A 19,173-nucleotide genomic window follows, 5' to 3' on the forward strand; every position below is an offset into this window, starting at 1 on the left:
TGGTGGCAGCATCATGCTGTGGGGATGTTTTTCAGTGCCAGGGACTGGGAGACTAGTCAGGATCGGGGAAAAGCTGAACGGAGCAAAGTACAGAGAGATCCTTGATGAAAACCTGCTCCAGAGCTCTCAGGACCTCAGACTGGGGCGAAGGTTCACCTTCCAAAAGGACAATGACCTTAAGCACACAGCCAAGACAACGCAGGAGTGGCTTCGGGACATGTCTCTGAATGTCCTTGAGTGTCCCAGCCAGAACCCGGACTTGAACCCGATCTAACATCTCTGGAGTGACCAGAAAATAGCTGTGCAGTGACGCTCCCCATCCAACATGACAGAGCTTGATAGGATCTGCAGAGAAGAATGGGAGAAATTCCCCAAATACAGGTGTGCCAAGCTTGTAGCATCATACCCAAGAAGACTCGAGGCTGTAATCACTGCCAAAGGTGCTTCATCTAAGTACTGAGTAAAGGGTTTGAATACTTATGTAAATTTAATATTTCAGTTATTTAATACATTTGCAAAATTATTTGGCCCAAATATTTGAAGAAGTAATGGTAGTAGGAGTAGAGACAGAATATGATGTTGTCAACACAGGGATCCTGACATGTTACATGTTAAGAAGGTGGACTTTGTAGCGTTTATTACTTAAATTATCAACTGCACAGCGCAAACGGAGAGCAAATCGGAACAAATAGGCATCATTGTGAGTGCGGTTGAGCGTTTTTGGGGACTTTTGATGCATTACAAGGAGTCCTGTCGATGAATGAATGGGGCCCCACCGTAATGAAAATATCTTATTTTTGTTTTCTTTCAATACCCGGTACAGTAGGTGGCGGCAATACACCAATAGGTGTAGTCGGCCATAAAAATTTAAAGAAGAAGAAGAAAAGCGAGCTGAGGCAAGCAATGGAGTGGTAGATGAAGTGCTGGATATTACAAAAACGACCGCAACACTTCAAGTCTCTGCGCGTGTCATCCACAGCAACCTCCACTATGGACAGCGATGACGATATGGAAGAAGTCGTTGAAGGTACGGAAAAGGCTGACAAACTCATATGCGTCGTTTTGTGTGTATTTGTTTTAATATATTTTCCGGTAAACTCTCCGCATAATATACCGTGAACAAATTGATGTTATGGTTTTAACAGGCGTTGTGGGCCCGTCGCGCCCGGGACTTTATTTCCGATGGAAGCCCACTCTTCGGGCGTGTGAGGCAGCAGTATCGACACAAATGTGGGCCTCTGTGCTTTGACACTTGAGTTAAAATGCATGAGATTGAAAAAGTATTAAATTGTATTGTAAACTATTTGCGTGCGCTCTGGGTCACGTAGGCTACGTCGGTATGTGTGCCAAAATTGTAGACTTGACTTAAAGTTTGTCGTATTAGGTGCTATGCGAAATCCGTGACACTTTATTAACCGTAGGCCTACTTGATGTTTTATCACACAATTGTTACTTTTAGAAAATAGGTGTTGTTCACAGTAGCCTACATGTGCTGACGCCGTAACGTTGTTTTTAGAGAATATCAGAGGTAATTCTAAATGCATAGTGTCGGACGACCGCGTGCGTGCGAGTTCTTGTGCCTGCATGTCTACACAATTCCATATTATGTGGGTGATTTTGCAAATACGGGCCTTTTTGTGTCTCATGATTATATTTTTAAGAGAAAATGTGAATTTAGATTTTTTTTCCCACATCCATTAAGTAGAGACTAAAATAACCGTAAACTTTTTTTTCCAGCTTTCAATGTGTTTTTTTATTTTGTTTTCTGAAGCATTTCATGTCTGTATTTCACTGTTTTGCACTGTTTTTGTCCTGTCTCACACCGACTTTTGACATTTTGCTATGTATTACACTTAAAAGTCTTTATAATTAGAAAATAATTAATGCACCTGTTTAAAAAAAAGAGTCAAATAAATGGAAACTATATACATATTAGATGTGCATAAGCCACTTGTTACTTTTTTAAACAGAAAATACAGTCGTCTCTAAGTATTGGGTCATTACCACCACAACAAGCAAATTACATGATAATAAAGTTTTTTCAAAAGTCTGTGTTCTTGGTTACCATGGATGTGAATAGTGACAGTGGCGCACATGGATGTCATGGAGGCAGATTCAAATGTTGATGCCGGGAAATGATAGAAAAATAAAGGTGAATATGACTTGAGAAGATAATATTTTTATTGTACATCATTACCAAATAGGCTATAATGTCATCAAATAATGTCAGATTTTTGAAATTATGTTTTAATTATATGTAGGATACATTGTATACTAGCTGTTCAACTGGAGTTAGCATGCTAGAATCCCTGCTATTTATGACCAAATACTGTAAAAATGTCATTCCCACAACACGTCATTACCACCACATAATGAACTGGTAATGACTAAATGTATTAGTTCATACATTTTTACTAACCTTAAGACCTGAAAAGACACACAAATTACATATATGATCATGGTTAAGTTGAAATTGAACACTTATTTGCTAAATAAGACTATTACATTTTGTATTATGTTAGGATGATTGAGTGATTTGGATGTCTTTTTATGTGACTTACTATGGTTATTACTGATTTAATAACAATTATTTATTTTTTCTGTAAGATGCCCCCTAAATCAACCAAGGAGAGGACAAGGACATACATTTGTATATATAGTATATGTGGACACACCTTCAAATTAGTGGATTCGGCTATTTCAGCCACACCCGTTGCTGACAGGTGTATAAAATCGAGCACACAGCCATGCAATCTCCATAGACAAAATCGAGCACACAGCCATGCAATCTCCATAGACAAACATTGGCAGTAGAATAGCCGGTACTGAAGAGCTCAGTGACTTTCAACGTGGCACGGTCATAGGATGCCACCTTTCCAACAAGTCAGTTCGTCAAATTTCTGCCCTGTAAGTGCTGTTATTGTGAAGTGGAAACATCTAGGAGCAACAACGACTCAGCTGCGAAGTGGTAGGCCACACAAGCTCACAGAATGGGACCACCGAGTGCTGAAGAACATAGCGCGTAAAAATGGTCTGTCCTCGGTTGCAACACACTACCGAGTTCAAAACTGCCTCTGGAAGCAATGTCAGCACAATAACTTTTAGTCGGGAGCTTCATGAAATGGGTTTCCATGGCCGAGCAGCCGCACACAAGCATAAGATCACCATGCGCAATGCCAAGCGTTGTCTGGAGTGGTGTAAAGCTAGCCGCCATTGGACTCTGGAGCAGTGGAAATGTGTTCTCTGGAGTGTTGAATCACACTTCTCCATCTGGCAGTCCGACAGACAAATCTGGGTTTGGCGGATGCCAGGAGAACGCTACCTGCCCCAATGCATAGTGCCAACTGATAAGTTTGGTGCAGGAGGAATAATGGTCTGGAGCTGTTTTTCATGGTTCGGGCTAGACCCCTTAGTTCCAGTGAAGGGAAATCTTAACACTACAGCATACAATGATATTCTAGACGATTCTGTGATCCCAACTTTGTGGAAACAGTTTGGGGAAGGCCCTTTCCTGTGCACAAAGTGAGGTCCATACAGAAGTGGTTTGTCGAGATCGGTGTGGAAGAACTTGACTGGCCTCCACAGAGCCATGACCTCAACTCCATCTAACACCTTTGGGATTAATTGGAACGCCGACTGCGAGCCAGGCCTAATCGCCCAACATCAGTGCCCGACCTCACTAATGCTCTTGTGGCTGAATGGAAGCAAGTCCCCACAGCAATGTTCCAACATCTAGTGGAAAGCCTTCCCAGAAAAGTGGAGGCTGTTATAGCAGCAAAGGGGGGACCAACTCCATATTAATGCCTGTGATTTTGGAATGAGATGTTCGACGAGCAGGTGTCCACATACTTTTGGTCATGTAGTGTATATAAACAAAATCAAACAAGATCCTATAAGATACCAGGAGTATCTTAAGAAACAAAAAGAAAGATACCTCAAGAGAAAGGAAAGTGGTGTGTTGAGGGACTGATTGGAAAGTGGTGTGTTGTGAAATATGATGAAGACCCTTACCCTGGTATTATACAAGATGTTGATGCAGAGAGCTGCGCTCTAGTCAAAACCATGAGTCGTGTGGGAGCCAACCGATTATTTTGGCCAATGAGAGAGGACATTGTATGGTACCAACCAGAGAATGTGCTTGGGCTTGTCCCTGAGCCTCATCCAGTGACAAAACGGCATGTGATGCTTGATGGCGCAGTCTGGGAGGAAATTTGGTCTCTCGTTAAGCAATAGAGTGCATAAAAATCTTGAGTGAGCACACACCTGTCTCGTGTCTGAATTAATAGGCTGCAGCCAGTGAACAATAATTTGTTTAATGTCAACCAGTGTTTCCAACCTTGTACATGTATTTATGCCTAATGCATTGAATCCCAAATTGTTCTAAAATATGCTTTAAGTTCTTGAGACATGTAACCTTTGTTTTTTGAGGTTTTGAATGGTCTGTTCTATATCTTCAATAAAATTAAACATGTACAACTGTGACAAAATGTTTAATGTTATTTTTAATCAGTTTTATATTCAATGTAATTTCCACCACACGCTGTCATTACCACAACACTAAGTCATTACCATCACGGTACATATTTTTGAGGAAAAGGTGTATTAAATTACAATTAATATTGATGATTTTTCCCATATGTGAACCTTATATGCATGTTCTTAAGATAATTCCTAAAATAATGTAAAATATTAAGATTTTGATTTGGTAAATACATGTTTCTGAGTATCATCAAGGCATATATAGACATTTAGACATGACAATGATGAATACATATAATTAAAACTTCCAAATAGTAAAAAATACATAATTTAAAAGAAAAACGTAAAATGTCATATAAAATACCGTAGGCACAATTTCTGTAATTTCCTTTTCAACTAAAATACCACATTTTATGACGTGGTGGTAATGACATTTACCCTCGGGTATTTGGGGAAACCGATAAAAATCTTTATATTCTTAAAAAGTATGGTCTCAGCCACTATTAGATCTTGTTACCAGGCAGAGTGAAGAAAATATTCATTTTCAAAAACATTTAACATCCAAAAGTACCCGTATTTGCAAAATCAACCATGTAGCTGCTGGCACCTGATTACTTGGAATTTTTGTGAAGGGTTGAGTTAAACTAAAATTAGATACAGCAGACAACCATTAGATTCGGCTCCAACACCCTCAGAACCAACTAATCTTAAAGCTCCCACCCCATGGCCCAAAAAGCAATTAATATCAGTTGATGTGGTCCTGATAGCGTGCGGAAAAAAGGGCTAATTTTAAATGTCTGGATTAGAGCTTTGATCGGCCTTAATACTTCATTAATGCTTGATTCTGCTCACATAGGCTACTCATTTAGCTAAAATGATCACAAGAGCAGAGAAAGGCCAGTGCCTTTTGCAACCCGCACATTATTTACTGCACACACTGTATGTAATTGTTTGAAACCTGGACGTTTTACCAAATTAATAAGGCATGTCTTACCTTGCTTCAAAGTAGCCTAGCCAAAATCCGACCATAGAAACGATGAGGGAATTATTACTTGTATGCCATTGAAACCAGCATTTCTCTTGGTTTCCAAATCAACATTTTTTTCACCAGCCAAAGGCACAATCCTAGTCATATTGTATGACTAGGATTGTGCCTTTGGCTGATGAAAGAAATGTTGATTTGGAAACCAAGAGAAGTAAGGTATAGTACTACCAACCCTAAAGTGGTGCTGGCATAGCACACAAGTGGTCAGGTTGCCCTAAAATTATCAGGCTTGGATCTGGATCAGAACAGCAAGCAAAGCAAAGGGTGCATTTATCATCTGGGCCCAGTTTTTCAAAAGTTATCTATCTGGTCGATTTCGCCTATCGGATAGGATTAAATGCATAGAAATATGAATGAATAGAACAGGTGTCCCCATTCAAGTCAATGATTCGTCCATCGTATTCGTTCTATTTCAATGCATGTAATCCTATCCGATAGGCAAAATCCAGATAGATAACCTTTGAAAAACTGGGCCCAGATACAGTGACTTGGCAATAATGCAGACTCCTAAATGTGTGGTTCTATTTCCGAGACGATTTGTAGAAATGGAGACTGTTGAACTCCAATGTAAGCTGTCTTGTGCCTCTGTACAATCCTGATGTGTGTGCGTGTCCAGGCCCTCTGGATGAGGATGACCAGCCTCACGGGTTCTGTACAGTCACCTTCTCCTCCAGCGATCGCTTTGAAGGACATTTTACACATGGAGAAAAGAATGGGAAGGGCAAGTTCTTCTTTTTTGATGGCAGGTATGACAGAAAAGCATACACGGTCCATTCAAGTGTGACTGTGTGATCTCTCTCTCTCGCTGTCTCGCTCTCAGGCTCTTATCTAGCTACCTTGCCTTGCCTTAATTAACCCTCCCATAACCCATCCCCTCTCCCTCCCTCCTCCTCCTCCCCTCCACAGCACCTTGGAGGGGTTCTATGTGGACGATGCGTTACAGGGTCAGGGGGTGTACTCCTACGAGGATGGAGGGGTCCTCCATGGGACCTATATGGATGGGGACCTCAACGGCCCTGCACAGGAGTTTGATTCTGAGGGCCGGCTGATGTTTGAAGGCCAGTACAAAGACAACAGCCGCTGTGGGGAGTGTTGGATCTACTACCCTGTGAGTCATCATACTCATCTGTAACTTGTTGTTATGTTACACTACACAAGTTACATTGAGATTTCATAGGGAGTAGAACTGTCTTCTAAAGTTGGCTGCTTTTCCATATTCAAAACTGAAGAATGAATTGATTGAACACTCAACTAATTGCTGTGTGTGTCCAGGACCGAGGCAGTGTATTTGGGCAGGTGAACGAGGATGGCGAGATGACCGGTAAAGCGGTGGCGTATGTTTACCCAGATGGCCAAACGGCTCTCTATGGGAGCTTCGTGGAGGGGGAGCTGATCGAGGCTCGACTCGCCACCCTGGTTTCCATGGAGACCGCCAGACCACACTTTGACGTTTCACCTGACAGTGAGTGACATGACACACAGGACAAGTAAACCGGTAGTCAAATATAACGCTGTAGGTTTTCTAAAATCTCAGCATTTCCTGTTCTTTCTTAGGCCCTGTGTACTCCTATGATAAATCCACTTCCACCTGTATCGCTACCCACACTCTTCTTCCAGACCCCTATGAAAGCAAAAGGTAGGTACAGTGCATTCAGAAAGTAATCAGACCCCTTGACTTTTTCCACATTTTGTGACGATACAGCCTTCTTCTAAAATTGATTTAAATAAAAATAAAAAATCCTCATCAATCTACACACAACACCCCATAATGACAAAGTGAAAACCGGCTTTTAGAAATGTATGCAAATGCATTAAAACATATACCTTATTTACATAAGTATTCGGACCCTTTGCTATGAGACTCGAAATTGAGCTCAGGTGCATCCTGTTTCCATTGATCCTCATCGAGATGTTTCTACAACTTGATTGGAGTCCACCTGTGGTAAATTCAATTGATTGGATATGATTTGGAAAGGCACACACCTGTCTATATAAGGTCCCACAGTTGACAGTGCATGTCAGAGCAAAAACCAAGCCATGAGGTCGAAGGAATTTGTCTAGGTACAGTTCTGGGGAAGGGTACAAAAAAATGTCTGCAGCATTGAAGGTCCCCAAGAACACAGTGGCCTCCATCATTCTTAAATGGAAGAAGTTTGAACCACCAAGACTCTTCCTAGAGCTGGCCGCCCGGCCAAACTGAGCAATCGAGGGAGAAGGGCCTTGGTCAGGGAGGTGACCAAGAACCCGATGGTCACTTTGACAGAACTCCTCAGTAAAAGGAACATGACAGCCCGCTTGGAGTTTGCCAAAAGGCACCTAAAGGACTCTGACCATGAGAAACAAGATTGTCTGGTCTGAATGCCAAGCGTCACGTCTGGAGGAAACCTGGCACCATCCCTACGGTGAAGCATGGTGGTGGCAGCATCATGCTGTGGGGATGTTTTTCAGCTCCAGAGACTGGGAAACTAGTCAGGATCGAGGGAAAGATGAACGGAGCAAAGTACAGAGAGATCCTTGATGAAAACCTGCTCCAGAGCTCCCACGACCTTAAGCAAACAGCCAAGACAACGCAGGAGTGGCTTCGGGACAAGTCTGTGAGTGTCCTTTGAATGTTCCAGCCAGAGCCTGGACTTGAACCCGATCGAACATCTCTGGAGAGACCTGAAAATAGCTGTGCAGCGACGCTCCCCATCCAACCTGATAGAGCTTGAGAGGATCTGCAGAGAAGAATGGGAGAAACTCCCCAAATACAGATGTTCCAAGCTTGTAGCGTCATATCCAAGAAGACTCAAGGCTGTAATTGCTGCCAAAGGTACTTCAACAAAGTACTGAGTAGAGGGTCTGAATACTTACGTAAATGTGATCTTTTTTTATTTTTTTTTGCAAAACAATCTAAAAACCTGTTTTAGCTTTGTCATTATGGGGTATTCAAGTGTAGATTGTTGAGGAAAAAAAACAATCAATTTTGAATAAGGCTGTGACATAACAAAGTGGAAAATGTGAAGGGGTCTGAATACTTTTCGAATGCACTGTAACTCTTATTAAGTCTAGTAGGTACAAATTTCTAAAATTCTGTTTTTACATAGACATATCCTATGGGTTTACCTTCGGCTGTCACATATGAGAGAAGCTGATCTGAAGTCAGTTTTGCTGTGTCATTCCCTATTGTGTCACAGGGTATTTGTGGCAGACTCACTGATCTCAGGAGCAGGAGAAGGCTTGTTTGCCAAGATTGATGTTGAGGCCAATGTTGTAATGGCCTTTTACAACGGAGTACGCATCACACACTCAGAGGTAAGAGGGAGAGGGAGCTGTGTTTGTGTGTCAAATCAAATCAAATGTTACTTGTCACATGCTTCGTAAACAACAGGTGTAGACCAACAGTGAAATGGTTACTTACGAGCCCTTCCCAACAATGTAGAGGGGGAAAGATAAAGAAAAATAATAACGCAAGGAGTAAATACACAATGAGTAATGTTAACTTGGCTATATACACTGGGTACCAGTACCGAGTCGATGTGCAGGGGTACGAGGTAATTGAGGTAGATATGTACATGTAGGTAGGGATAAAGTGACTAGGCAACAGGATAGATAATAAACTGTAGCAGCAGCGTATGTGATGAGTCAAAATAGTTAGTGCAAATAGGATCAATGCAGATAGTCCGGCTAGCTATTTGGTTAACTATTTAATGTGTGTGTGTGTGTGTGTGTGTGTGTGTTCATACAAAACCTAATTTAGCTCTAGGCGATTAGACTACTAATGTGTTATGAGTTTCACAAAGACAAGGTATGAGCAATAATCATTCACATGGCAAACCAAATACTGTGTATATAGATGTCTGTGCTAAACAAAACATAATTTTTGAATTAAATACTGTTGTTGTTTTTGTTGTTGTTGTTTGTGGTGTTGCCAACGGTGCTTCCCAGGTAGACAGCAGGGATTGGTCCCTGAACGGGAATACCATCTCCCTGGATGAGGACACAGTGATTGACGTTCCCCAGCCCTTCCACCAGATGGACAGATACTGTGCCTCTCTGGGACACAAGGCCAACCACTCCTTCACCCCAAACTGCAAATACGACCCGTGAGTATTATCCAAGCATAGCGTGAACAAATATGACCCAACCTGAGAGCAACATGATGTTCAGGAGGGTACAATGGTCTGAATAGTAAAGATAGAATTGTCATGTATTCTAGGGTTGGACGGTATCCAGATGGTCATACCGTTTCCGTACCATACCGGTGTATACAGTATTACCGAATGTGCACACAAGGTGCGCTATTAATAATAAATAAATAATTAAATGCACAAAACAATTTAGGCAACAGGGATCTTGAGATTGAATGTCTCTGCTGTAACCATGAAGCTTGATCTTGACATCTAACCAGTTAGCTAGTAAGGTAGCAAACCAAATTCATAGCTGGAGCCCTGTGCTGGATATAATTAATTTGACACATCTTACATTTCTTAGTTATAGTTATAAGCAGTGGCGTAGCACGCACCCCTGCAGTGGGTGCCCCCAACCCCCCAACCCCCCCCCCCCCCCCCCGAAAAAGTATATATTTTTAACGGTATTGAAAATCAGACCGTCGGTATAAACTATATATATCGCCCAAGCCTAATGTATTCTATTATGTTCTATTTCAGTATATGATCCATTATCAAAAACACATCTGTCTGTTGATCATTTGCTTCCTCAGATTCGTCCACCCTCGTTTTGGGCCCATCAAGTGCATCCGCACCCTGCGGGTGGTGCAGAGGGATGAGGAGCTGACTGTTGCCTATGGTTACGACCACGAGCCATCGGGGAAGAGCGGTCCGGAGGCACCAGACTGGTACAAACAGGAACTGCAGGCCTTCCAGCAGAGACAGACTACCAACGGGCAGTAAAAAAACGTACTACTACTCCACTCAATCTACCCGAACAACTACTACCCCGTTGGACCCCCCTTTTCATAGAACAAGGGCAATAAAGCATCTACCACTCTACTGACACAACTGCTACCCACCTCCCTGCCCTTTGCACAGGAGCAATAACTCCCAAAAGAAAGAAAATAAATTCAAAATATTGACGCGGTCGGTGTAACAAAGCATGTTACTTTCCCGACCTGAACTAGTGTTACCCTTACACCCAAACATCCTCTTCCTTAACAGTGCTCTCAATGCAGCCCTGCTTCAACCTCCACCTACTCATTAATAACTGCCCCCCTCTAGACTGAACCCCTCTACCTGAGCCCCCAGTCTTGCTACGGCTGCTCCTTGAGGACAAAAGGCACAGCAACATTGAGGGCTCGGATCAGACTATTTCCAAACATCGAAGGATTGTTTGAGAGCTTGGCAACACAGGTGGAAGGTGTGATATGTCGATTTGTACGGTATAGGAATGGAACACCGCTGTACGTGGATGTGGGTGAGGGTGCTATGGAGATCAGCACTAACCCAGCCACACTTGCACTTAAACACAGGAACCTATGTGTCACGTCAAGAGACCAATCAGATGTAATGTACAAGGTTTACTGCTGTATTTGCTGCTCTGTGAGTCTCGTTCTCCCCAGCCTGTGTCTTTTATACAACCTATGGACATGAACTCGTGGTATGTGGAGTGTCCTTGATATTAGTTTGGTAATTGAGATCAAGTTAGACCCTTATTCCTTTTACTCCACTGTGACAGTGTGTTAGTGTGTGTACTGGCTGTTTAAACATTGTCTCTGTGTGAATCTGAATAGGTTTGAAGACATTGGCTTTGCCAAATCATTTCCCCAACATCACCTGAGTATAGTATAAATCATGATCTGAATGTCCTCTTCAGCCACTTACAGTAAATTGACATGGTTGGCCTTCTAACCTTTTTTTTGACATACATTAAATACTAACCAATGATATCTATAGTTCATTAGTTACATTTATTTATCAACACTTTTCTCACCTTTTGGTTGGTGTTATTGTCAACTCTGCACATGATTCAGACCAACAAGTGAGCTCAACTTTGGAGACTGTTTAAATACTCTGGGAGATAAAAAGGTCAACTGTGATAGCAATAGCAATGGTAAACTCGTAAGTAGCCCAGACTAAACACAAATAAAGACAACATGAACCATCCATCTGTGACTTGCTTAGATTTTTTTATTCTAATGTGCTAGTTTTAACGAAGTACGAGTATGTGTAATAAAATTATTCATGTGTTGATTGATCTCTATTGGCAATAGTTAAGTGGTATTCAAAACCAGATTTATTGCGTTTGCTCATGAAACGCAACATCAGAAGAGAAGGAAACTATCTCCTACCTACCACAATGATGGCAGAGAAGGGGTTAAATATTTGCATGGGATTTCATCGCTGTGCACCTGCGCGTGGGCGGGTTAATGGTTAACGCGCTGATGTTCACCTGTCGTGCGTGAGTCAACAGAAACCAACACAACAGCCCGGAAGAAAGTCAGTGAGCGGACAGGGGAAAGGACAGTTGACCTATTTAACAAAAGTATAATAACTTATAAAAATGTTGCAGTGAGAGAACTCATTTTGGAAGTCGGACTGGGTGTTTTTGTGTGAACTCTAGGACAAAGGACTTTGGACGCGCCAAAGTAAAAGTTCAACTGGAGATGGACGGCTACCGGTATTTCATATTCAACCAGCGCAGTGTCGTCGTTCTGGGCATCCTGCAGGTGGCATGTGCGGCGCTGTGCTTGGTGTGCGGATTCATTGATGCGTTTTTTCGGAAAAACACCACCCTCAGTGAAACTAGGGCACCTGTGTGGGCGGGTTTGGTGAGCATGGGTTTTCTTTCATCTAAACATATGTAATGATTTATCAAAATATAGAGGATGACACTTTGGACTGCCTGTTTGTCGTCATTCATAATGACTTCCTCCTATAGATTATGGCCTGCCCAGGTGCGCTGGCGCTCTTTGCTTCCCAAAGGAAAAATCCAGTATTGGTAAGTGTGATAAAGGTAGCCTTGGCTTGATTCCTCCTATTGAATTACAATTAAAGCACACCAAACATGATTTCATTTTGTCTGACTGAATTCCACAAAGGTGACAAGTAATGTTAAATCCTCTAATAGCCTGGTTTGACCCTGTTCAGGTGAATGTAATGATCGCTGCCTCAGTGTGCTCCGGTGTTTCCGTGGTGATGGTGTCAGGCTACGCCTGCCTAACGTTGACCTATGGCGAAAATGACAACGAGGTGTTCCACCATCACAACAACCCTGAAGTGGTAATGCCCGACCCTACCAGCTCCCACAAACGATCAACACAACAATCTCTTTCACACATAGTGCCTACTCTGGTCTGTGTGCCAGTCAGTTTCTGCTTCAGCCAACTGCTTTGTTGTCACAAAGGATTTAGTCTGGTATATCCAACCTGGTCTCAGAGCATGTTGTATAATTCTGTATGTAAATCCGAGACACTCTATTTCAGCCAAACAACTGGCGGACCGCGGTCCGGGTCCGGACCCAAAGAAGGGTCAATCTGGACCGGACAACATCGCTCTTTGTTATATAAAAGTCAATACATTCTTTTTAGACAGCTTTTAAAAAATCTACTGGGCGCAGCAGCCTCTTTAACTCAGCAACCTCTCTTTCTTGCTCTCTCTCGAAGCAACGCCCACCTCTACTAGTGCCCCGTCTAATCCAATCGCGTGGTTATATGCAAATACAAGAGGCCACGTCTTACCCAATCACATTAATGATGAGAACAAACAAGATTCATCAACTCAAATCCCAATATTAGAGGTCCACCAAAGTCCTTGTCAATTTCCTGACAGCCCAACAATGTGCAATGGAGTGTTCACTGAGGATAGCTTGGGTTTTGGGAAAACGCAAAAAAACATTTTCAGACGCTGAGATGGTAAAAGAATGCATGTGTGAAGTTGCTGACACCTTGCTTGAAGGTTAACAAAAAGATCAAACAGATCCCACTGTCAGATTCCACAGCAATGAGAACTGGAATATTACCTGAAGATTTAACTTCACAACTTGATGAGGCCATTCAGAATGCACCATGCATTTCATTAGCTGTGGATGAATCAACAGATAATGCCCAGCTTCTGGTGTTTGTCAGATTTTATAACAGAACAAAGAAGGGGGATTGATCTGAAGTCAGTGGTCCATCACCACAGATGGAGCTCCAGCCATGATAGGAAGAGGGGGGGGACTGGTTGCACGTTTGAAAGACGACTACCCTGACCTGACATATCACTGCATCATCCATCAATCTATCCTGTGTGCCAGTCTGGGAAAAGGGTATTCTGAGGTCATGACAACGATGATGAAACTGATCAACTTTTTGAGAGCAACATCATCCCTACAACAGCGCCTGCTACGAGGCATTCTGACAAAGGCCAATGCCAGTTTTGATGACTTACTACTGCACAACAATATCAGATGGCTCAGCAAAGGCAGGGTTTTGGAACGCTTTTGGGCCATTTAGGAGGAAATCAAAGCTTTCTTATCAGAGCAAAAGAGTGACAAGGCAACTGAGTTTTTGGAAGATGATGAGAAGATGGAAACAGTTGCATTTTTGACAGACATTACATCACACCTTAATCAACTGAATGTTAAGCTGCAGGGACGGGACAACACAGTGTGTGATGTGATGATAACAGCAGTCCGGGCTTTCCAGAAGAAATTGGAGCTTTTCAAGAATGACCTCCAGGGAGAACTTGTCCACTTCCCCAATCTTCTGGAGCAAACGCAGGGAGACAAAAGTTCCCAACCATGTTGATTTCATCCAGAAGCTGATGGATAACTTCAAGGCTCGCTTTGATGACTTCACTGTTGGAAGAGAACTTCACTGTTGGTTGCTCTCACACCATTTGTGCCAAAGTTCAAAGCATTGGCAGGAGACAGACAGTGTCATTTCTCTCATTAATGCAGGGAAAGGCCCAGAGGGACTTATACATTAATATTGCACGGCCCACAGTGACGTTATGTGCATTCACATGATTATTTTTGTTAAACTCTCCTTTGTTCTCCAGAAACATGCACTTTTATTTTATAAAAAAAAACATTTTCTAATTCAAGGCCCATGTACAATGGTTCACAGTGCACTTTTTGAACAGACAATTGTTGCAAAAGAGTAGTAAGTAGTTGAAAAGTTGCTAAAATACTGAAGTTGTCCAAGATGAGATTTGAACTCACAACCTTTGGATTGCTAGAGGTTCGCGTTATACATTTCCCTTAAGTAACCATCTGTAAATCAAGTGTGTCGGATGTACGTACAGAATAATACGAAATGCTCTGAGACCAGGTTGGTATATCTGACACTTCCTCCCTGATAGCCTGGGGATGAGGTTACAAAGGATTTGACTAAAGCAGAAACTACTCTCTCTGAATCCTAAGGAGGTACCTAACTACCCTTCTTACACCCCAAACACATCTTGGATGGTTCATCAATAATAATGTGTGTTACTCTGACTGCTCTACAGAGGTTTATGCTGAGCCGGATGGTGAAGGGGGCCAATGCCACCATACTGTTGGTCTGTGTCGTCAGCCTGGTCCTCTCCTCTCTCATCGCCTTTGTAGGCTGTCGCAGTCTGCCCCTCTGTGGCTGCTACGATGGCCTCACTGGCCTGGTAAGAACATGCAGTAGTGCTATATCACACTGTACCATACTATGCTCTACCACACTAAACCATATCAGAGCACTAAATAATCATACCTGCCAATCATATACAGTTGTCTGCCTGATCCTCCCATGTTTTCAGACTGTGTGTTTGTTTCAGGAGCTACTGGTCCCTCAGAATGACCCCAGCACACAGACCGAGCTTGTGTGTACATGGCAAGGTAAGTTATCTAGGTGAGTGAGGAAGAGGGAAAGCTAGGTGGTCGAGCTCTGGCCACTCTTAGGCTGAGTGGTTGCTGTGTTGAGACACTTGTTTGGTATTGACTGTAGTGATGCAGTTGCTCCCTCCCCCAGCAGGTAGCGAAGACAGTGTGTTAAACTCTCCAGTGAACTTCAGTGACAGATGTCCTGAGGTAGAAGAGGCACCCTCCAAACTCCCCCCCTACAGCAGACTCACCTGAGAGGAATCCTCTAGGGCAGTGGTTACCTAACCTTGTGAAAGGGGACTTCGGAGGGAAAAACCCCATTTAGCACCTTTGGCAATTACTCATGTTTGAGTAAACCGAATTAAAACCAGCAGACCCAGCTATAGAGGATTGTTATGTTGTAGTGAGTAGCTAGCTATATTATTGTCCACTAGCATTTCACCAAACAGAGAACCAAGAGGAGGCAGAATAACAGATGCAATATACCAAACATTTCAACCTGCCATTTCCAAATAGATTGTCTACTGTTCTTCCACTTATTACCCATCTACTTGTATGTGTAAATCCCAATGTAATATACACATACTTAGTGTAAATATGCCTTTTTTAATGAATCTGCCAAAGTATCAGCATGGAAGTGCCTTGCACGGTATCCCGTGACAGTTGAAATGTACATGGTCCTTCTGTGAAGCTGCTCACGTTTGGATTGTTGCCCTGTTTTATAGGTGTTTTTATATGCCATGTTCTATTCAACTAAATAAATCTTTTGAAATAATGTTTTATTTGATGATCTTTCTTTAACTGCCTCGTACCACAGACAATAACATGTTGTCCTGAAATAACAATGCCTTGAAATGTACAGGATGCTTTATTGCAAGGTTACACATAACATTTGTAATGTAATCCATAAACCATTGCAAGGCTTTACTCCTTTTTTTACTTCCCAGAAGTTCAGTCCTGAAGTGTTCAGTCTCTCGACGTAATAAATGGCATCTTTCTCAAACATATTTATCGGGGCACTTGAAAAGAGCTATCAAGCAGTACACATACCTCTGTATCAAATAACCCAAATAAAATGAACAGAAATAAATGTATGAACTTCAGAGAGCACCAACACATTACAAACCAAAAGGACACTAAAGACCATATGAAAGTAAAACAAGAGTGCAAGGCAATTGATAAAGCCTACCATTTTCTCTGTCTAGTGTTGTAGTCCAATCTAAGGGTAACAGGTCATAGAGAATATTAATATTAATTAATTAACTGTATCCTGAGAAAAGGCCATCTATCTGAGTCCACAGTACCTTAGAGCAGCTGATTAATGTGATGTGGCATCTGTGTTCTACTGGCTACAAACAGTCCTTTTACGATAAGACTTACTGGTAATCTGACATACAGCACATAAACACGGGCACAAGTCTTCATTAGAGGGTAATTTCACTGGTGGGTTTTCATTGCAACTGTCCCATGTTCAAACAAGCAGAGGGGTGTATTACAAAGCAGGATCAAGGAGTTCGCTAACTTGCCTAAATATTCTGAAATAACATTTCATATTTTAGAAAGATAATCTTGAAATGTGCATGGTCTAAATGACTCAACAACCAAAACAATATCTTAGTTTAGCTTTCTTAATTAACAAAAAGCTAAATTGTTATTTCTGGGGTTTTTTTTAAATCAAAGTTAGCTGGCTAATTCATTGACCCTGATTTGTAGTGTACCCCTCAGGTGCGTTAGCTAAGCTTAATAGGCAACAACACAGGTACTGTTCTTCTCTATACTATTTTTGACACATTTTACAGACTTGTAAAGATAAAGAAACCCATGCATTGATAGCAGTCATCCAATTGTGCACTACGTCATCCATTTAGTACGATACGTTACATCCTGCAAAAAAATGTTTTATCTACACATTTGTTTGGGTGCAAATCCAATTTGTACAATATGATACAAATTTGTTGTGCTTAAGATCCCGGACTGCATCTTCAACCAAAGCAGATTATGAAGAGGAAATGATGACAAGTCTTGCCCCACATCAACAATGATCTCATCAGGAGGAGTGGTAAGTGCAGCATCATGCGTTTCACTCACAGTAGTTTACATTTCTCTGATGTTATGCCACACATCTTTCTCACAGTCACACACGTAAAGCTGAAACTCACACTAGCGATGGACCACAGGACCAGCTGTGATCCAAACACACACAAAGCAATGATGACGATAGTAAAGGCATTGGGACGACAACACACTAGGGTAGAAAACAGCTAAGTGGGGACTGAATACGTGTATGGTTACTTAGAAATGTCACTTAGGAGAAATTGTATTTTTTGTATATTGTAATAGTTGTTTTATAGATGTGACTTATGTAAGACATGCTGCATAAGATAACTTTGCTTAGGAAACCATTTTATAGTTGTCTGCTTTACGCAGGGGCACAATTATAAACCCTATGGATGGGAATTTTGTTACAGAAACGCCTGAGTGATGTGCACTGATATGGCCTGCTGTAAACTATGAGAGGTATGTGTGCGTTATTCCTACATGTAAATTGAGTATGTTGTACATCAATCTCAAACAGTTCAGTGGAACCAGTCAACATGATTCACTTCAAACAAGTTACCTTTTGATCTTTTTTCTTTCCCATATCACCGAGATGTTTACCATATACAGCTGAAGTCGGAAGTTTACATACACTTAGGTTGGAGTCATTAAAACTCGTTTTTCAACCACTCCACACATTTCTTGTTAACAAACTATAGTTTTGGCAAGTCGGTTAGGACATCTACTTTGTGCATGACACAAGTAATTTTTCCAACAATTGTTTACAGACAGATTATTTCACTTGTAATTCACTGTATCACAATTCCAGAGGGTCAGAAGTTTACATACACTAAGTTGACTGTGACTTTAAACAGCTCAGAAAATTCCAGAAAATGATGTCATGGCTTTAGAAGCTTCTGATAGGCTAATTGACATCATTTGAGTCAATTGGAGGTGTACCTGTGGATGTATTTCAAGGCCTACCTTCAAACTCAGTGCCTCTTTGCTTGACATCATGGGAAAATCAAAAGAAATCAGCCAAGACCTCAGGAAAAAAAATTGTAGACCTCCACAATTCTGGTTCATCCTTGGGAGCAATTTCCAAACGCCTGAAGGTACCACGTTCATCTGTACAAACAGTAGTACGCAAGTATAAACACCATGGGACCACGCAGCCGTCCTACCGCTCAGGAAGGAGACGCGTTCTGTCTCCTAGAGATGAACGTACTTTGGTGCGAAAAGTGCAAATCAATCCCAGAAGAGCAGCAAAGGACCTTGTGAAGATGCTGGAGGAAACGGGTACAAAAGTATCTATATCCACAGTAAAACAAGTCCTATATCGACATAACCCGAAAGGCCGCTCAGCAAGGAAGAAGCCACTGCTCCAAAACCGCCATAAAAAAGCCAGACTAAGGTTTGCAACTGCACATGGGGACAAGATTGTACTTTTTGGAGAAATGTCCTCTGGTCTGATAAAACAAAAATATAACTGTCTGGCCATAATGACCATCGTTATGTTTGGAGGAAAAAGGGGCACGCTTGCAAGCCGAAGAACACCATCCCAAATGTGAAGCACGGGGGTGGCAGCATCATGCTGTGGGGGGCTTTGCTGCAGGAGGGATTGGTGCACTTCACAAAATAGATGGCATCATGAGGAAGGAAAATGATGTGGATATATTGAAGCAACATCTCAAGACATCAGTCAGGAAGTTAAAGCTTGGTCGCAAATGGGTCTTCCAAATGGACAACGACCCCAAGCGTACTTCCAAAGTTGTAGCAAAATGGCTTAAGGACAACAAAGTCAAGGTATTGGAGTGGCCATCACAAAGCTCTGACCTCAA

General features: G+C 42.0%; 2 protein-coding genes across 3 annotated transcripts; both read left to right on the forward strand.

Moving 5' to 3' along the window:
- The first annotated feature begins 874 nt into the window (after positions 1–874).
- setd7 (SET domain containing 7, histone lysine methyltransferase) lies at positions 875–11,625 on the forward strand. The gene is made up of 8 exons (XM_084150101.1): positions 875–1,027; positions 6,141–6,270; positions 6,431–6,632; positions 6,797–6,986; positions 7,079–7,160; positions 8,701–8,818; positions 9,452–9,609; positions 10,227–11,625. Exons 1-8 carry the CDS (start codon positions 916–918, stop codon positions 10,414–10,416), a joined length of 1,182 nt encoding a protein of 393 aa, XP_084006227.1. The 5' UTR covers positions 875–915; the 3' UTR covers positions 10,417–11,625.
- Positions 11,626–11,907: 282 nt separating this feature from the next.
- On the forward strand, positions 11,908–16,070 carry LOC311107752 (uncharacterized protein). 2 transcript variants are annotated; one of them, XM_084150279.1, is made up of 6 exons: positions 11,908–12,290; positions 12,401–12,460; positions 12,610–12,741; positions 14,953–15,099; positions 15,250–15,310; positions 15,444–16,070. In XM_084150279.1, the coding sequence occupies exons 1-6, from the start codon at positions 12,126–12,128 to the stop codon at positions 15,548–15,550; spliced, it is 672 nt and encodes a 223-aa protein (XP_084006405.1). In that variant the 5' UTR covers positions 11,908–12,125; the 3' UTR covers positions 15,551–16,070. The 2 variants fall into 2 exon arrangements, with proteins under 2 accessions (XP_084006405.1, XP_084006406.1); XM_084150280.1 differs by having other exon boundaries at positions 15,447–16,070.
- The last annotated feature ends 3,103 nt before the right edge of the window (positions 16,071–19,173 follow it).

The sequence above is a fragment of the Coregonus lavaretus genome (assembly GCF_964263955.1).
Source record: "Coregonus lavaretus genome assembly, chromosome: 32".
Classification (NCBI taxonomy): Eukaryota; Metazoa; Chordata; class Actinopteri; order Salmoniformes; family Salmonidae; genus Coregonus; species Coregonus lavaretus.

Coding starts and splice junctions, on each gene's coding strand:
- setd7 (XM_084150101.1), top strand. CDS start 916: ATGAAGTGCTGGATATTACAAAAACGACCGCAACACTTCAAGTCTCTG. Junction 1,028..6,140: donor TATGGAAGAAGTCGTTGAAG/GTACGGAAAAGG, acceptor GTGCGTGTCCAG/GCCCTCTGGATGAGGATGAC. Junction 7,161..8,700: donor GACCCCTATGAAAGCAAAAG/GTAGGTACAGTG, acceptor ATTGTGTCACAG/GGTATTTGTGGCAGACTCAC.
- LOC311107752 (XM_084150279.1), top strand. CDS start 12,126: ATGGACGGCTACCGGTATTTCATATTCAACCAGCGCAGTGTCGTCGTT. Junction 12,291..12,400: donor CACCTGTGTGGGCGGGTTTG/GTGAGCATGGGT, acceptor TTCCTCCTATAG/ATTATGGCCTGCCCAGGTGC. Junction 12,742..14,952: donor ATCACAACAACCCTGAAGTG/GTAATGCCCGAC, acceptor ACTGCTCTACAG/AGGTTTATGCTGAGCCGGAT.